This window comes from Notothenia rossii (genome assembly GCF_949606895.1).
Source record: "Notothenia rossii genome assembly, chromosome: 3".
NCBI classification, from domain to species: Eukaryota; Metazoa; Chordata; class Actinopteri; order Perciformes; family Nototheniidae; genus Notothenia; species Notothenia rossii.
In genome coordinates, this window is record NC_136901.1 from 75,676,493 (window position 1) to 75,695,720 (window position 19,228).

Below are 19,228 nucleotides of genomic sequence, written 5' to 3' on the forward strand. Positions count from 1 at the left end.
GAAACAACCTCTTCCGGATCGGAACCAGTAGCGGAGAAATCAGGACTAAGAGGAGAATGAGTGACAATGACCTGAAAACTCACCCTTTGATGGTGTTGGTTTCTGATAACGGAGAGCCCTCCCTGTCAGCTACTGTCTCTATTGATGTGGTGGTGGTTGAAAGCACAGCTGACATCCAGACTCAGTTCAGACATGTGCCCATAAAGGAGGAGAGCTTCTCTGATTTGAACCTGTATCTGCTGATCGCCATTGTGTCGGTGTCAGTGATCTTTCTGCTGAGCCTCATCAGTTTAATAGCTGTCAAATGCCACAGGACAGACGGCAGTTTCAGCAGGTACAGCGCCCCAATGATCACCACCCACCCTGACGGGAGCTGGTCTTACTCTAAATCTACTCAGCAGTATGACGTGTGTTTCAGCTCAGACACAATGAAGAGTGACGTAGTGGTTTTCCCCGGCCCGTTTCCGCCTGTAGATGGTGAACTGATCAGTATTAACGGAGGAGACACTTTTACCAGAACTCAGACTTTACCCAACAATGACAAGGTGAGTTGTTTGCAGTCTCAATCATTTTTCCTTGACTTGCAAACATAACAGAAATTCAGAGATTCAACAAAACAGTATCTAATTTACATTTTAAGTGATAGCAGGCCTGTAATTAGTTGTTAAACAGAGGAAATGTCATTCATGTAGATTTGTAGAGAATGTTGTCACTGGCAGTAATTTGTCAACTTTAATTTTATATTTTTCTCTTTACTCAAGTGGTACAAAGCAGACCTTTTATTAAAACTAAAGGTATAATATATTTCACGTGTTGTAATATTAGACATACGGGGTGCTACTTCATTCTTAAAATTATATTCTGAATTGTAACACGTGGGGTCGCCGATGACCACAGTTTTTTCTGAGCTCGGTGTTTTCAGTCTCCTCCTTCCCGTGTGAAGCGTCAGCAGACAGCGAGTGCTTTGTGAGAAAAACACGAGTGGCGATGAAAAGCAGAGGACTGGAGTAGATGGGAATACAATGCAATCACGAAGCTTTTTATGGATACATATTATTTTTATCACGGAACTATCTTTGAAAGCAACGATGGGCATCGGAAGGAATAACGGATTACTCTGTTGGCTGTTAGTCTTGTTTTTGTCGGACTGGTCTGCTGCTCAGACATCCTACACTGTTTCCGAGGAGGTGGACAAAGGGACTGTAGTGGGGAATCTCGCAAAGGATTTAAACGTCAACTTCCGAGAGCTGCAAACAAGGAATCTAAATATCGTGTCTGGGTACAGTAAGAAATATTTCGAGGCCAATTTTAAAACGGGGGATCTTATTGTTAATGAGCGAATAGACCGCGAGGAGCTTTGTCCAAACACGATGAAGTGCACGCTCAATTTAGAGGCTATTCTAAGTAATCCTATGGTGCTTCGTCGCATTGAGGTGGTTATTGTTGATTTAAATGACAACACACCGACATTTGTCGAGAAGTCATATTCGCTTAACATATCTGAATCATCACCTACGGGTGAACGCTTCTTGCTTCCCCTGGCTCTTGATGCAGATACCGGAGGTAATTCAGTGAAGTCTTACAGGCTCAATCAAAATGAATACTTCTCCTTAGATGTGCAGAGCGGTGGAGAACATAGTGCATCTGCTGAATTAGTGCTACTGAAAGCTTTAGATCGTGAAAAACAAGCTGTTATTAAATTAACGCTGACTGCTATAGATGGAGGAAAGCCTCCAAAAACCGGAATCCTATACATACATGTAAATGTTCTCGACGTAAATGATAACACGCCGTCATTCAGTAAAACACTTTACAAGGCACGGGTTAAGGAAAATGCTCAAGCTGGGTCACTAGTTATTCAACTGAGTGCCACAGATTTAGACGAAGGGGACAACGGGAGGCTTGGTTATTATTTTGTCAAGCGTGGAAACTTTAATCCTGCCGATATGTTCAACATTAACGCACAGTCTGGAGAGATCACAGTCAAAGATATTTTGGATTTCGAGGCACAGTCAGCATATGAAATACATGTTCAAGCGAAAGATCAGGGTTTTTTGCCTCGTAGTGCAAGTGGAAAGCTGCTGGTAGAGGTAGTCGATGTAAATGACAATGCCCCGGAAATTGTGGTGACGTCACTCATGAATCCCGTTAGAGAAGATGCTGCAATAGGAAGCGTTGTCGCTTTAGTGACGGTAACCGATCAAGATGGAGGAAAAAACGGCCAGACACACTGTAGACTTATGGGTTCTGCACCTTTCAAACTGACTTCCAATTATAAAAATTATTATTCTTTAGTTGTCGATGGAGCTCTTGATAGAGAAGGGTGCTCTTTTTACAATGTAACGATCAAAGCTGCTGATGAAGGGACCCCTCCTCTATCCAGCATCAGCGTTATTACTGTTCAGGTTTCTGATGTAAATGATAATGCACCTGGTTTCATTGAACCCGTAATTAATATTTATATAAAAGAGAATAGTCCTGTTGGAGTTTGTATCTATAAGATAACTGCAGTCGATCCTGACATAAACGAGAACGCGAGAGTAACATACTCTTTAGATGGTGATTCAAAAAGTATTCCGATAACTTCAGCTGTAAATATCAACTCGGAGACTGGAGATATAGTCAGCCTGCAGTCTTTTAACTATGAGGAGTTAAAAACGTTTCAGTTTAAAGTCCAGGCCACAGACTCTGGTGTTCCTCCTCTCAGCAGCAACGTGACTGTGAACGTTTTAATTCTGGATGAAAATGACAATAATCCAACAATTCTCGCGCCATATTCTGAGCATGGCTCCGTTAACAGTGAGAGCATCCCCTATTCTGCTGAGGCGGGATACTTTGTGGCAAAGATCAGGGCTGTAGACGCAGACTCTGGATACAATGCGTTGCTTTCGTATCACCTCTCTGAGCCCAAAGGAAACAACCTCTTCCGGATCGGAACCAGCCGCGGAGAAATCAGGACTAAGAGGAGAATGAGTGACAATGACCTGAAAACTCACCCCTTGGTGGTGTTGGTTTCTGATAACGGAGAACCCTCCCTGTCAGCTACTGTGTCTATTGATGTGCTGGTGGTTGAAAGCACAGACATCCAGACTCAGTTCAGACATGTGCCCATAAAGGAGGAGAGCTTCTCAGATTTTAACCTGTATCTGCTGATCGCCATTGTGTCGGTGTCGGTGATCTTTCTGCTGAGCCTCATCAGTTTAATAGCTGTCAAATGCCACAGAACAGACGGCAGTTTCAGCAGGTACAGCGCCCCAATGATCACCACCCACCCTGACGGGAGCTGGTCTTACTCTAAATCTACTCAGCAGTACGACGTGTGTTTCAGCTCAGACACAATGAAGAGTGACGTAGTGGTTTTCCCCGGACCGTTTCCGCCTGTAGATGGTGAACTGATCAGTATTAATGGAGGAGACACTTTTACCAGAACTCAGACTTTACCCAACACAGACAAGGTAGGCAATATTGTGCTGAATGCTAGAGGAACTTCACAATGGTATCATGCAAAACACTGAAATGTTATACCTGTTTATACATCATAATATTTACAATATTTCGATAAATAAAAAGGTGAGTTGTTTGAACCCAAGAGTAGATTTAGTAATGTTGATTTATTCATTACATTTCCGAAAGACGTGTTATGAGATTACCAGATGTTTTATTAATGCAACATTTGCTGACTTTCTGTGAAAAATGATGTGAAACAAAATAGTTATTTTGGGGGATATACAGTTAAATCATCAATTTCACCAGCGAGATTATGTTGAATTCTGTTTACAGTTGCTGAATAATAGCATTTTAGGCAGAGAGGTGAAGTCTTAGTTGGTTGAACTTGTTCTGTCATTCTGGTGACGAGTCGTGACGCTGTCTGGTGCTGAACCCTGCATGGTGTGTTTGCGGTTACTTGTTTAATATGCCAGGCCCTGGTTTCTTTGTAAAATAGATTTTATATATCGTGTTCTAATGAAAATATTTTTTTCAGGGCAACATTTAGGCTTTATTTTATTTTGTTCTTCTAACCTTTTATGCTCTTAACTTGTTTTTATTACCATATTTTAATCAATATGTTCCTTAGATAACTTTTTATTTTATTGTATTCTTTTATACTTTGAGATGACGTTGTTTTTATAGTGTGCTATATAAATAAAATGCATTATTATTATTATTATTATTATTATTATTATTATGTATTATAGAATTTTCGTGTCTGAATATTTTAGCACCAAAATGTCAGTTGGTGTCGCTCGAGACCGCAGTATTTGTGTGGCTATTTGTTCACAGACTCCTCCTCTTCTTATGAAGCTTCAGTAGTCCACCAGTGCTTAGTCAGAAAATACGCTCATGGTTACAGGACAACGGGGGGCTTCGTATGTTATTCTCCTAAAGCGCGTGGAGGTGTTCGGAATGTATTCTTTATTTTATTCTGTGGCAGCAATGGGACGGGAAGGACTAACAGTGACTATTTGGATACAAATAATAGCTTTGCTTTGTTCGTGCGAACGGTCTGCAGCGCAGCTGTCTTTCTCCGTTTCGGAGGAGGTCGACAAAGGAACAGTAGTGGGAAATCTCGCCAAGGAATTACAGATTAATGTTCACGATTTGGAAAAACGGGATTTACGAGTTGTGTCTGGGAATATCAAGAAATATTTCGACGTGGATTTAAAAACTGGTGCTCTTTATGTCTGCTATAGGATTGATCGTGAAGAGCTCTGTCCAAATACGGCAAAATGTTCCCTGAATATAGAAGCCATTCTGAGCACCCCAATGCATTTGCATCGCATCGAGGTACACATCATTGATACTAATGATAATGCACCATCTTTTCGAGAAAAAGAAAATATTTTCAATATTTCGGAATCTTCTTCAACCGGGGAGAGATATTTACTCCCAGTGGCAAATGACGCAGACACCGGTAGTAACTCGGTAAAGAGCTACACGCTGAGTCCTAATGAGTATTTCTCACTGGACGTACAGAGCGGCGGACAGCACAGTGAGTCAGCCGAACTTGTGCTACAGAAATCTTTAGACAGAGAGAAACAGGCAGTTATATACCTTACTTTAACTGCTCTGGACGGAGGAAAACCTGCACGCTCAGGGACCTTAAAAATAGTGATGCATGTAATGGACATTAACGACAATGCTCCGATATTTAGTAAACCTCTCTATAAGACTCGGGTGACTGAAAATGCTCCATTTCAGACATCCATACTGACTGTAACTGCAACAGATTTAGATGAGGGAATAAATGGTGAGATAATGTATTCATTTATTGAGAGGGGGAATTTCAATCCTGAAGTTTTATTCTCAATAAACCCAGACACAGGAGAAATAACAGTTAAGGGAAAAGTTGATTATGAAGAGAATACAGCATATGATATTCGCGTACAGGCGAGAGATAAAGGTACGCCTTCTAGAAGCGTGCATGGTAAAGTGTTAGTGGAAGTTACTGATGTTAATGACAATGTACCTGACATTATTATAACCGCTCTTATGAGCCCAGTTAAAGAGGATGCTGAGGTGGGTACAGTGGTGGCTTTAGTGACAGTCACTGATAAAGATGGAGGTAATAACGGTCTCACCAATACTAAAATCATTGGGTCAGTGCCTTTTAAACTCAAGCTTAACTATAACAATTATTATTCATTGACAGTCGATGGACTTCTTGATAGAGAGATTGTTTCTCAATATAATGTCACGATCATAGCCACTGATGAAGGCAATCCACCTCTCTTCAGCACCAGTGTTATTCCTGTTCACATTTCTGATGTGAATGACAATGCCCCATTATTCTCAGAGCCTGTGATTAATGTGTATGTGACTGAGAATAGTCCAGTGGGAGCTACTATCTTTACTATAACAGCAGTTGATCCTGATTTAGGAGAAAATGCGAAAGTAACATATTCATTATTAGATGGCACTACAACAACTATTTTACTAGCTTCTGTAGTAAACATCAACTCAGACTCTGGAGATATAGTCAGCCTGCAGTCTTTTAACTATGAGGAGTTAAACACGTTTCAGTTTAAAGTCCAGGCCACAGACTCTGGTGTTCCTCCTCTCAGCAGCAACGTGACTGTGAACGTTTTAATTCTGGATGAAAATGACAATAATCCAACAGTCCTCGCGCCCTATTCTGAGCACGGCTCCGTTAACAGTGAGAGCATCCCCTATTCTGCTGAGGCGGGATACTTTGTGGCAAAGATCAGGGCTGTAGACGCAGACTCTGGATACAATGCGCTGCTTTCGTATCACCTCTCTGAGCCCAAAGGAAACAACCTCTTCCGGATCGGAACCAGTAGCGGAGAAATCAGGACTAAGAGGAGAATGAGTGACAATGACCTGAAAACTCACCCCTTGGTGGTGTTGGTTTCTGATAACGGAGAACCCTCCCTGTCAGCTACTGTCTCTATTGATGTGGTGGTGGTTGAGAGCACAGCTGACATCCAGACTCAGTTCAGACATGTGCCCATAAAGGAGGAGAGCTTCTCTGATTTGAACCTGTATCTGCTGATCGCCATTGTGTCGGTGTCAGTGATCTTTCTGCTGAGCCTCATCAGTTTAATAGCTGTCAAATGCCACAGGACAGACGGCAGTTTCAGCCGGTACAGCGCCCCAATGATCACCACCCACCCTGACGGGAGCTGGTCTTACTCTAAATCTACTCAGCAGTACGACGTGTGTTTCAGCTCAGACACAATGAAGAGTGACGTAGTGGTTTTCCCCGGCCCGTTTCCGCCTGTAGATGGTGAACTGATCAGTATTAACGGAGGAGACACTTTTACCAGAACTCAGACTTTACCCAACACAGACAAGGTAAGGATCATGACACGTAAAAAGGGGTGGCAGATCAAATGTTTTCATTTTTTCACATAATGGGACTTTATTGTGTTCTCTCTGACATTTGTGAGGTGTGATCGTATACTTATATGCCAATGTAAGATGAGCCATCTTATTGTGACCAGTACTTAGTACTTATTTTTGTCCTGCAACAATTTTCGCAGTTGCAGCATGGTTTTTATTTCAGTTAGCCTGGTGCCTAAACGTGTCTCATAGTGATATCACCACTCTTGCTTGAATGCTATGTGGTTATAATTGTTGCTTTCTATTTGGAGACGCAACATATGACTTTAATAACGCTTAAAATTACCTTTTCTTAAATATTTTCTTGGCTCCAACTTCAAAATGACCACTAGATGTCCCAATTGCCTCACATAGGAAATATACTTTGTTCCTTACCACGCTCCTCCCTTTTAGTTTAAGAGAGGTTTGTAATTCTTTGTTCGTCATAGCAGTAAAGAACACTTACTGTATCAAGGAGCTCTGATCTGGTGGATTTCCGAGCAATGTTAACGCTGGAGTAATTTTTTTTATTAACTTGTCAATCAGGTTGTGGGCAGAATGCAACGAGGGAATATTTTGAGGAATTGGATTTATTTGTTGTTTCATGTATCTCACATATGGAGTCTCGCCGCAGCACATATTGTGTATTCTGTTACAGAGGAATCGAGCCCTGGTACCGCTGTGGGGAATTTGGCGAAGGACTTAAATCTAAATGTACCAGAATTGGAAACTCGCGGATTTGAGATTTCAGGACCTAATAGGAGATATTTCGAAACGGATGTTAAGACTGGGATACTCTCGGTGAAAGACAGAATTGACCGAGAGGAGCTATGCTCTCGTAATGTGAAGTGTTCTCTGGAAGTGGAAGCAATTGTGAACTCTCCGCTGAATCTGTATCGCTTCGAGGTTAAAATTGTGGATATTAACGACAATGCACCCTCTTTTCGGATACCAGGGATTGTTTTGAACGTGTCCGAGTTAGCTTTTCCTGGGGAAAGATTTACCCTCGCAAGAGCCTTTGATGCAGACGTCGGCAGTTATTCGGTTAAAGGCTACAAGCTTAGCCAAAATGAACACTTCACACTGGACGTACAGAACGGCGGAGAGCCGACAATGTCTGCCGAAATGGTGCTTCAGAAAGCCTTAGACCGTGAAAAACAGCCGGTTATTAAATTAACGCTGACAGCTGTAGATGGAGGAAAACCTCCTAAATCAGGAACGTTACATATCACCGTAAATGTCCAAGATGCAAATGACAATATTCCGATTTTCGACAAACCACTGTACAAAGCCACGCTGTTTGAAAACACGCCATTCGGAACAACGGTAATATCTGTGCATGCTCATGATTTAGATGAAGGTCCTAACGGGGAAATAGTATATTCTTTTATTAACCACGACAGTGATAATGATGTTGACACATTTTCAATAAATTCCTTGACGGGTGAAATTACTGTAAAGGGAGAATTAGATCACGAAAAAAGTAATGCAGTTGAAATCCGGGTCCAAGCTAAAGACAAAGGACCAAACCCAAGAGCATCTCACTGTAAAGTACTAGTTGAAATTGCTGATATTAATGATAATCTACCAGAAATATCGGTAACATCCTTAGTCAACGTAGTGAGGGAAGATGCACCCCAAGACACAATGGTTGGACTTATAACTGTGAAAGATAACGACGCAGAGAAAAATGGCGCTGTTCAGGTGAGAATAGTTGATGTAGTGCCGTTTAAAATAAAGAACACATATAAAAATCATTATTCTTTAGTCGTAGACGGAACTCTAGACAGAGAACGAGCTTCTCAATACAACGTAACAATAACAGCGACAGACGAAGGGGTTCCGCCTCTTTCCGTTAAAAGAGTTATTACAGTCCACGTGTCTGATGTCAATGACAATGCACCTCGTTTTAATGAGCCTGTGATAAACATTTTTGTCAAAGAGAACAGTCCAGTAGGCACAGTTATCTATACTATGAAAGCATATGATCCGGATGTAGACGAAAATGCAAAAATTACGTTTTCAGTAATTCATGATAAAAATAAGAACAATATAATAGGGTCTGTTATAAACGTCAACTCAGAGACTGGAGATATAGTCAGCCTGCAGTCTTTTAACTATGAGGAGTTAAACACGTTTCAGTTTAAAGTCCAGGCCACAGACTCTGGTGTTCCTCCTCTCAGCAGCAACGTGACTGTGAACGTTTTAATTCTGGATGAAAATGACAATAATCCAACAGTCCTCGCGCCCTATTCTGAGCACGGCTCCGTTAACAGTGAGAGCATCCCCTATTCTGCTGAGGCGGGATACTTTGTGGCAAAGATCAGGGCTGTAGACGCAGACTCTGGATACAATGCGCTGCTTTCTTATCACCTCTCTGAGCCCAAAGGAAACAACCTCTTCCGGATCGGAACCAGTAGCGGAGAAATCAGGACTAAGAGGAGAATGAGTGACAATGACCTGAAAACTCACCCTTTGATGGTGTTGGTTTCTGATAACGGAGAGCCCTCCCTGTCAGCTACTGTCTCTATTGATGTGGTGGTGGTTGAAAGCACAGCTGACATCCAGACTCAGTTCAGACATGTGCCCATAAAGGAGGAGAGCTTCTCTGATTTGAACCTGTATCTGCTGATCGCCATTGTGTCGGTGTCAGTGATCTTTCTGCTGAGCCTCATCAGTTTAATAGCTGTCAAATGCCACAGGACAGACGGCAGTTTCAGCAGGTACAGCGCCCCAATGATCACCACCCACCCTGACGGGAGCTGGTCTTACTCTAAATCTACTCAGCAGTACGACGTGTGTTTCAGCTCAGACACAATGAAGAGTGACGTAGTGGTTTTCCCTGGCCCGTTTCCGCCTGTAGATGGTGAACTGATCAGTATTAACGGAGGAGACACTTTTACCAGAACTCAGACTTTACCCAACAATGACAAGGTAGGCAATCTTGTGCTGAATGCTAGAGGAACTTCACAATGGTATCATGCAAAACACTGAAATGTTATACCTGTTTCTACATCATAATATTTAGAATATTTCGATAAATAAAAAGGTGAGTTGTTTGAACCCAAGAGTAGATTTAGTAATGTTGATTTATTCATTACATTTCCGAAAGACGTGTTATGAGATTACCAGATTTTCGATTATTGCAACATTTGCTGACTTTCTGTGAAAAATGATGTGAAACAAAATAGTTATTGTGGGGGATATACAGTTAAATCATCAAACCTGCGATATTTCTATGTTGAATTATCTTTACAGTTGCTGAATAATAGCATTTTAGGCAGAGAGGTGAAGCCTTTGTTGGTTGTTCTGTCATTCTGGTGATGAGCAATTTCTCTGGTGCTGAACCCTGCATGGTGTTTTTGCGGTTACTTGTTTAATATGCCAGGCCCAGACACTTTCACCAGAACTCAGACTTTACCGAATAAAGACAAGGTGAGTTCTAACCGTCCTCTACAAGACAATTGTCTAGTTTTGTAACTTTATTTTACACCCTTTCTTCCAGTAACACACTCTGTATGAGAGCTAAATAAGTGTTTCCTATTTGTTCCAGTTTTCTCTTTGTTCTGCTTTCTCTTCTAGCCCTTTGTATAACCGCTATCCATGGTACTGAAATCGCAGAGGCCTGTTACTGCTCTGCTCCTTATCCCCCAGCACAGTCTTACAGATCACAGCACAAAACTAGAGTTTGCAGTGCTGAAAAATCCCGTTAAATAAAAAAGAATATGCCATACTTTCATAGTAAAGCTCCCTAAACGACATCACAACTCTTCATTGCATAGGTTAAATAAGTGAACACATGCAATGAAGTGTTTTATATCACCTCTAAGCCTTACAAAAATATAATTGCGTTATTATGCAAGATATTCATGCAATACTCAAACAACAGGAGGTGGGCAAAACACGGGCAGCGAAAACAACAATACCGTTCCAATTTAGAAAACATACCCTCCATTTGTTTGTTTTGTTATGTCCTCAGACTTGTTATTATTACTGGCTTGTATTAACCACAGACACTTGTCTCCAGGGGTCGAGTTATAATCTGAGCTTTATGGGGGTCTTTAAAACTAACTAACTAATTAACACATGTGCAAGCACACACACACACACACACACACACACACACACACACACACACACACACACACACACACACACACACACACACACACACACACACACACACACACACACACACACACACACGCAGCAGCAGCAGCCCTCTACTTGCTACAAACTTAAATATGAAAAGGTTCAGCTACGCACACACATATCATCTCGGCTCGCGCAGCATGCTCACAGGCATAGATTGCACAATCATTTATTGCGCACCTTGGACGTGAAGTGCAGGTATATTGTCATTCAAGAGAGAATATGCATATAGTTCTTTTGGAAGACATGTTTTTTCTTTTAGCCTATTTACCTCGTTAATGTAAATAATACTCATTACATCGACACATGCATTATTTGTGATTAAAATAATGGTTGTTGGCAATGGATTAGCGACACCCACAGATGTGTGATTTCACTGTTTCATTGGAGCTCAGCTCCCATTGGCTCCCACATAACTCGAGCCCTGCTGGTCTCATTCACAGACTGAGGGCATTTTATCATGCATTTTGTTCCCGTGTGATTGTGTAAAGTTAGATTGCTGCACTCGGACATTAGCCGGTCTGAATCAACAACATGTAGCCTTGTTTAAATATGCCAGCTAACGTTTGAGAATCGTTACTCGGTCAGTTGACTTGAAGGGTGGTTGTAGGTTTATCCCTCAGAGGAAAGTTGAAGTCATCCAGTTGGCTTGGAGTCGCTGCAGTTCCCAGTTCCCATCACTGTCAATAAAGGGCACGTATGTATTAAAACACATACCATCTCCCTAAACGTTGTTTTTTTTTTACTTCAATCCGAACCGTGTAAACGACGACTTCCTAAACACATTACTTTATTATAGCCTCCATAGCACTTAAACTCAAAATAAGCCAATTTAATAAGCAAATGAGTGTTAGGGAATTACTGACAGCAGCTGTGTTTTCATGGGTGCACTTTTTGGTTTGCCCACGCATTGTGTTGTCTGGTTGTTATAGTCTATACACATATTCATTCAAACTGTAGGATAACAAGCTGCTATCTTCATTTTTGAGCTTCACCAGCAATGCACCTTTCTCAGCTTCTCATCTAATGTTGAAGTTGGAAGGAGTTTGGCTGAAAATTGTATAGGTCACCAAACTCAGTACGTTCAATGCCCTTTTTCGTTGCTGATATTTGGAGTTCCATTGAAGGAATATCACTAGTGTTTCTGAAAACTTTCATACTTGCTCTTTTCGTTTCAACTGTCCCTATAACCTGACAGTGACAGCATGCAGAATAACAGGAACCTGAACCTGAGACACAAATTCAGCATACCCAGCATGCATTACACCTGTCATTTTCATATTTTGATACCATGATTTTGTCAAAATGTCTGGGAAGGAGGCCTATACGAAATAACAAGGTGTACATATTTCCACCTAACTAGCCTACACCAATGAGCAACTATACATACTTGTCATATAGGGTTGTGTTTTAAGCCATGCCTCCATAAATTATAGCCGGGAACTTCACTTCCGAGCCCCAGCGTATTGTCAAACACTGTTATGCTTTTAAGGTGTGAGGCTATATAGACAGATTAACATCCATGAGAAAGGGTCCCTTTTGCCAATCCATCTTAATACTGACAATAGGGGATTTATGTGCCTTGAATCTGATATATCTGATACAACTGCTAAACACACATATATATATATTATTCTTTATTTATTCAAATAACATGTTCACATCCTAACAATCCTGTATTGGTGAATTAGATCTGTTTCTACCTATTTCTACAATTAGTTTGAATCTTGTTTGCTCAGTTCCCTCAATTGTATTGCTCTCAAGACATAGGCAACATGAAATAATTCATTTCAAGCCTATTCCTTTTTCTCTTTCTCCTCCATGCTGTCAGAGCCTCTCCCCTCCCCCTCTCCTTCATCAGCTCTCTGAGAAGGGGAGCAGCTGAGAGAACTAATAGGGAATTACCATCCATCTCTAGACATGTGTGCCATCAGCCTTAGAGCGCTGTAAACATGATCTAATATATTTTCATTAACATCCCTGTGTGTGTACAGAGTATGAAGCAACATTTGCTAGCTCATGCCATAGAACGCAGGTGTCGTGTGGATTATGTCGTGATTGAATTTGTCAGTGTTAAAATGCAGTTCTGCATGGACATTTGTATGGAATGTGATACTAATTTAATAGTAATATAGTTTATCTGTACTATACTCGACTGTGTTGGATATTCTTGGTGACGCACGCTGTGCTTTGTGTTGTTGTGAATCTATGATGCTTTGAGTCATTCAGACGATGTGACCTCATTTCAGGGAGTGGTCCAGCACAAACAAGCATGGCCTCATCTGTCAAAACACCTTTTGTTTGGTTGGTTCAGTGTGAGTAGGACTGAATCAGGGTTTCTGCGCTCTCAAACAGACTTTACCCATTGCAGGGAAGGCGATACGTATGGGTTATGTGAGGCTCTAAAGTGGGTCAGCGTGTGATTTAAAAATGGCAGCGTGCTATGCACCATCTGAATGAGCCTGTGTTTTCGTTGTCTCGCTCTTTCCCTGATGCGGTCCCTGCTATATGTTCAAGCTCTCCATACTCTGATTCCAGAAACAAAGCCTAGGGCTTTCTCTGCATAAAAGGGATTCAGTTTGTGTTGGGAATGCTGCAGCTCTCTGCGAATGTGAGTGAGGGGGGAGGGGTAGGTAATTTTCCGCTACTCGCTGCAGCAGCAGCAGCAGCAGGGAGCTTCAGTACCGATCGAGGTATCAGCTCTGCTCGGCTCAGCTCTCCCTCCTTTTCTGCTCTGCGGCTGGGCGGGGCCGACAACACCTAGTGTCAATCATCCAAACGGGTTGGGCGGGGCAAAGGGTCAGTGTGGATAAGGAGGAGAGGATTTTATCCTTGCATCAGAACATCGTGTGTCTGTTTTGGTGTGTTACATGATATTTTCTAAAGCTGCAGGCTGTATTTTTTTTCATACAGCAGGCATTGCCTTGGTGGGTGTTTTATAGAGCCATTATACAATACACAGTGTAAAGCAATTGTGAGAGCTTCTTTGCAGTATGCATAAGAGGCTGACTTGAGGTTTCGAGTTTGAATCCAATAAAAGCTTCTAACTGCCCTATCCCGGTGCTGCATTAAATTATTGATTGTACTGTACATTAGGCACACTGCTAATGGTTCACAGCTCTTATTGCAGTAGAGACATTCACCAAAGTCATCTGTGGTAGATAACACAGATGGGTTCGACAGATGGACAAAAAGCATTACGTTTAAATGACCTTATCTCACCAGTTTTGATACAAGGTGACAGAACAGCAGCTAGGTTAACAGAAAATGTGTTTATTTATATAATTTCTGTGTTTGTCTCCCTGTCTGACTGTCACACACGTCATTATATTTAGCACTTCCTGTTGTTCTCCTTCACAAGGGTGTGTCCTTTGTGTGCGTGAGGTTAGTGCTGCTATCTGTGGTTACCATGGAGACTGCTCTGAGCCGTAATTTAATGATGAACTAGTCTGTTTCCAGGAAGCTGCCAGTATGCACCCGCCCCCACTCAGACATCAGTCCCAGCATGTGCTGTAAGCAGGAAGGAAACAGTGTGGACATGATGGGGGGCAGGAGGAGAGAAAGGGAAACATAGGGAGATAGACAAAGAGGAAGATGGCAACCAAAGATGTGCAGCATCCTGTGCAGAATTGCCAAGTCAGACGAGGGGTAAAGGCAAAAAGCAAGCAAGGGAGAATTATGTGAGATTAGTGAATCGTTTCTAAAAAGGGACTGGGTTTTAGGGAAAGTTATAAATACAGCAGCGCAGACTCAAGCCTTGAGCGTGAGATAGTGGGAGAACTGGAGCTTCTGAGGATGAGATTGACAAAAAAACACATTAAATACATGCCCTGCAGCTGGGTGAGAACATCACAGGCTTACAATTGGTCACAGATAAAAGGAAGAACTTATCACCAGCACTCCCCTTCTCCCCACTTCCACCAACCCGTCCGTCCTCCCTCTGTGCTCCCTCTTAGTGGCATCGGGATGTTTTTGCAGTCATTAGATTAGCTTTGTCATGCTCAGAACCATGGGCTCCATCCTCTCCCATCCGGAAAGTATACAAAGCCAGGGCATCCTAAGAGGGAAGTATCCAAAGCCTGCCTGCATTTTCTGATAGCTTTGTTCATTGCCACAAGAAAAATCTGTTTGATTTATGCAGAGGCTGAACCAGGACAACCAAGGAACTGTTTAACCCTTACAGGGCCCCAGAGGAAGGGATTTATGGTGCTTTTAGTTCTCTCATAACCTTTCTTTTTGAAAGCAAGGCACACAAGGGATCAGCACAAACAAACATACCCAGAGAATGCCTCTTCCACCCGCTTACTGTGTCCACCTGAGTACAAGGATTGTGGTTACCATGGGACTTTTGTTTCTGAGATTTATAAATGGAAAAGTTCTAGGGTGATAGGAAGGTATGAGAACACAGCTTTGTCATAGTGTTATAAGCCTATTAACTAAATAATACCATTGAGTTTTGTATTTTCAAAAGTTATTTATTTATGCATTTTCCATTTTAATTTGAAAGACTGTGGCTAATAAAGTGAGTGACACTTTAACAACGCAAGAGCAGATTGTGGTACCTTATCTTTGAGAGTTGTTTATTTACCTTTTTTCAGTGATGGACACAACATGTTCAGCTGACACACCAGAACCCCTTTTTAAGTGTTTGTGGTGTCTATCCAATACATTGAAATGATAGCTTAGTATCACATTTTGATCCATGAACATGTGACTTCTAATTTAAGACTGTTGTACTAAACACTCCACTGTTGGTATGCTTCATATTGTTCTTTTTCGTCTCACCTCTGAAAGGTAGCCTTACCTTATATCCTTCTGTATTCCTTGTGCTCACTGTATTCTAAAATAAGAGAGAAAATGAGTGCCACTGCAGTGTGACGTCTGTGCCCTCTGTCTCTCTCTTTTTCTTTCTCTCTCTCTCTCTCTCTAAATCCCACACACTCGTACACACACGCACACCCAGGGTAGGGATTATGTGTTAGTGCTTTGGCTTAATGAAAAAGCCTGTGAGGATGGGCAGTGGGGTGATGACGTGTCCATCCCATGTACTACCGATGTAATCCAACAGAGGGACCAATTTCACTGTCTCTTCCACCTCTGCTTCCTCTTGCTGCCTGCCTCTCAGACCTGACATAAGGAATCAATTTGCAGTGCTTTTGACCTAGGCTTCTTTCCTTTTTTTAACTGAGATAAGACTCCCTATACTGCGGTTGTGAAAATGAAGATACTGTGTCATTGCCAAACATTTATTTTATTTTGGTTGGTAGAAATTATTACCAAAAGACACAAAGTTAACATGAATGACCAGTTACTGTTAAAAAGTGTAAAAAACTCAAAAACTATATATTGATTTTATTGTTTGGATTGTACATCCCATAATCTCCCCCACTTCAGGAATAATTTATCTTTTAAATGTTTTAATTAGCTGTTTCTTCCATCTCTTAACTGTGTTTTGTCACTGCTTTGCATATTTTTTATTGATCTAAATCTGAAAGCACATTTTTCTTCTACAGACATTGCTGCCCACCTACACAACAATAAACAGCCTGCATACACTTCCTCTATTTCTTTTTTGCTCACCTTCTCTTTGATTATCATATAGAAAAAAGGATATTTGTGCCTTTAATATTCTACCAGTACCAACCTAATACAATGACGACTGTCTCATTGTGCAAAGTGGCACTAAGCCAAAGCTTTATGACATTTTGAATAACAGGAGTTCCATCTGTGAACTAGGTGTAGTCAGTGTGGGGACCTATTCCCTCGATCATCTGTCTGTCCTTGATGGTTGTTTTATGTGATTCAAAAGTTATAAGAGAGATTCTCGGACATTCATTCAGACAGAATAATTGTATCCTTAGACAGCATTTGTTTTTTCAATAGTTGTGTTTTTCACTGCCTGTGTGTGTGCATGCATGCCTACATGCATAAATGCCCTTTAAGTTTGCATGACTGTTTGTATATGTGTTGACTGAGGGAGTGATGTAAGAACTTCTGCTTCATGATAGCCCAGCCTCGACCCGCTCCTCTGTGGATCTCTGCTGACATCTGACTCACTAAAATGGGGGAATTCCAGATATAAGACTCAGAGGGATGTAATATGAATGGCTTTTCGAGTGGCCGCTTACAGTATTAATGAGGTTGAGTCTTACTGAGGAGAATGTTATTAATACAGCCGTCTTGTAAAAGTGATGCAATGGTGGGGTGTTAATACTCTAGAATTCTTCTAAAATGAAGGAATGTTTTTAATTATAATTTATTTTTTCACCAAATCTATTAGGAGCCTAAGGCAAACGTTTTTTTTTTTCTCACCTACTGATTTTTGTTTTTGTCTATAATAATAATAATAATAATAATAAAACTTTATACTTATAAAGCGCTTTTCCTGGTTCTCAAAGCGCTTACAAGCAAGTAAAACAAAATAACAACAAAAGTAAAAAGTGCTAAGCTAGGTGGAATAAGGGCAAGGGGTTAGTTGATTAGGAGTTGAAGGCAAGAGTGAAAAGGTGAGTTTTGAGGGATTGTTTGAATGATGTGAGAGTGTTGGCGGATCTGATGCGGGGAGGGAGTTCCAGAGTGTGGGGGAGGCTGCAGCGAAGGTCCTGTCACCCCAGGTCCAGAGCTTTGGCCTGATGGGCTGCAGTAAGTCAGCTTCAGCAGACCTGAGGCGACGAGTGAGGGTGTGTCGTTGGATGAGGTCACAGGGGGGGCAAGGTTGTTGAGGGCTTTGAAAGTGAAGAGTAATATTTTAAAGTCAATGCAGTGTTTGATGGGGAGCCAGTGGAGGTCATGGAGGATAGGGGTGATGTGGTCGGAGCGTCGGGTGGAGGTGAGCAAGCGGGCAGCTGAGTTTTGGACATATTGAAGTTTTTAGTCTGACAGAGGCGTAGCTGGAGATCCACAGTGCGTAGGCAAGAGACGTTGGGATAAGTGAACATTTGGATAAAGGGAGAATACAAAAGAGAATAGGAGACGTAAATTGCTTGATATGGAGGGAAAGCTCTGACAACCTGTATTTTTGTTGACAAAATCCACTAAACATCAGAAATCCTCCAATTAGGATTTTGAAATCTGTGTTTGATGTGTATCAGGCTAATTGGGATAACTTTGTCTACAGCTCCCTTGGGTGAACAATGAAGTCATCTACAGCTGAGAGACTAATTGAGGCTGAAACAGATGGGCATATTTGGAAGAGGAGAGGGAGTTGTAATTTATCCAGCAGCAACCCTTTGGAAAAGTAAAGGGAGGAGGAAGGAGGAGAGTCAGGTGCACAGGTCATGTGTAATTCCAGCGCTGTGTTCATTTTTGACGAGATAAACAGTGCCTGTTTTCTTGTTTGTGTCATTGCTTAACACGGAGGTCCACATGTCCCACTGGGAAAATCTGCTAAATGTCACGGTGAGCGTGGCAGACTGCACACGTAGAACCATCAGAGATAGTTGAAAGGCTTTGGTTGATCACCCCTCCCCTGCTCAGTGGTGTGCAGTAAAAGGTCCATGACATTTCATTTTTTTACCGTTTAAAAGAAGGCTTTGCAGAGGTAATGTAATTTGAATAACATAGTTCCACGTTCAAGAACCACATGCATATTTTGCAGTCTGCAAATTCAGTCCTTTATATAAACACTGTATGTGGAAAGGATTTTGTAAAGTTAATCATTTATCTCCCTTCATCGGCATTTGGCTGCTTTTCCAACTCCCTATTTTGCCACCTCCTCGTCGTCACCTTGTAGTGTGAAGAGTCAATGTGCATTTACCCATCCACTAGCAGCATCCGAGTGAGTCACAGCCTTCTCCCCGTTTCCCAGGATGCAAACACTGTCATCGCCGTGGGCAGACCAGGCGTGGGTGAGTGGCAGAGCACCAGGAGAGGAAAAAGATTGTGTGGGCGGTGGACGCTCATCTTGGCCCAGTGGCCGAGTGAATCTTGAAGACTCAGGGTCTCACAAGGCCACTTCTTCACAGCACACAACTTGTCAAAAGAGTGATAATGGATCACATCAGCACAGTTTTACTGGTTACATCACTGTTTTTTCTCAGACTAATTTAAAGCCTATTTATGGTGGCTCCTAGCAAACCTATTGACGTGAAACTGCGAGCACTGAACTTGAGTTGTTTTTTACAGTCATCGCTCCGCTGTTGAGATCAAATTGAATCGTGTCAAGGATCTTCAATTTATATTTGCCATGTTAAATGCATTGGGGTGAGGTCTCATCCAATTAACTTGAATTCAATTT

At 41.7% G+C, this 19,228-nt stretch overlaps 1 protein-coding gene across 22 annotated transcripts in view; it reads left to right on the forward strand.

The window, feature by feature from the left end:
* The window catches only part of LOC307031494 (protocadherin alpha-C2-like), a gene marked incomplete at its 5' end in the record, with an annotated part of 199,614 nt that overhangs the window by 159,379 nt on the left and 21,007 nt on the right, over positions 1–19,228 (forward strand). Inside the window, one exon of one of the 22 annotated variants that reach the window (XM_079668643.1) lies at positions 4,907–6,813. The exons of 18 other annotated variants lie outside the window; for them this stretch is intronic. In XM_079668643.1, coding sequence (XP_079524769.1) covers positions 4,907–6,813 — 1,907 coding nt within the window. Of the gene's footprint in view, positions 1–976; positions 3,456–4,279; positions 6,814–6,976; positions 9,775–19,228 lie in introns of those variants that run through there. 3 more of the 22 variants (XM_079668644.1, XM_079668636.1, XM_079668646.1) reach the window with 3 other exon arrangements.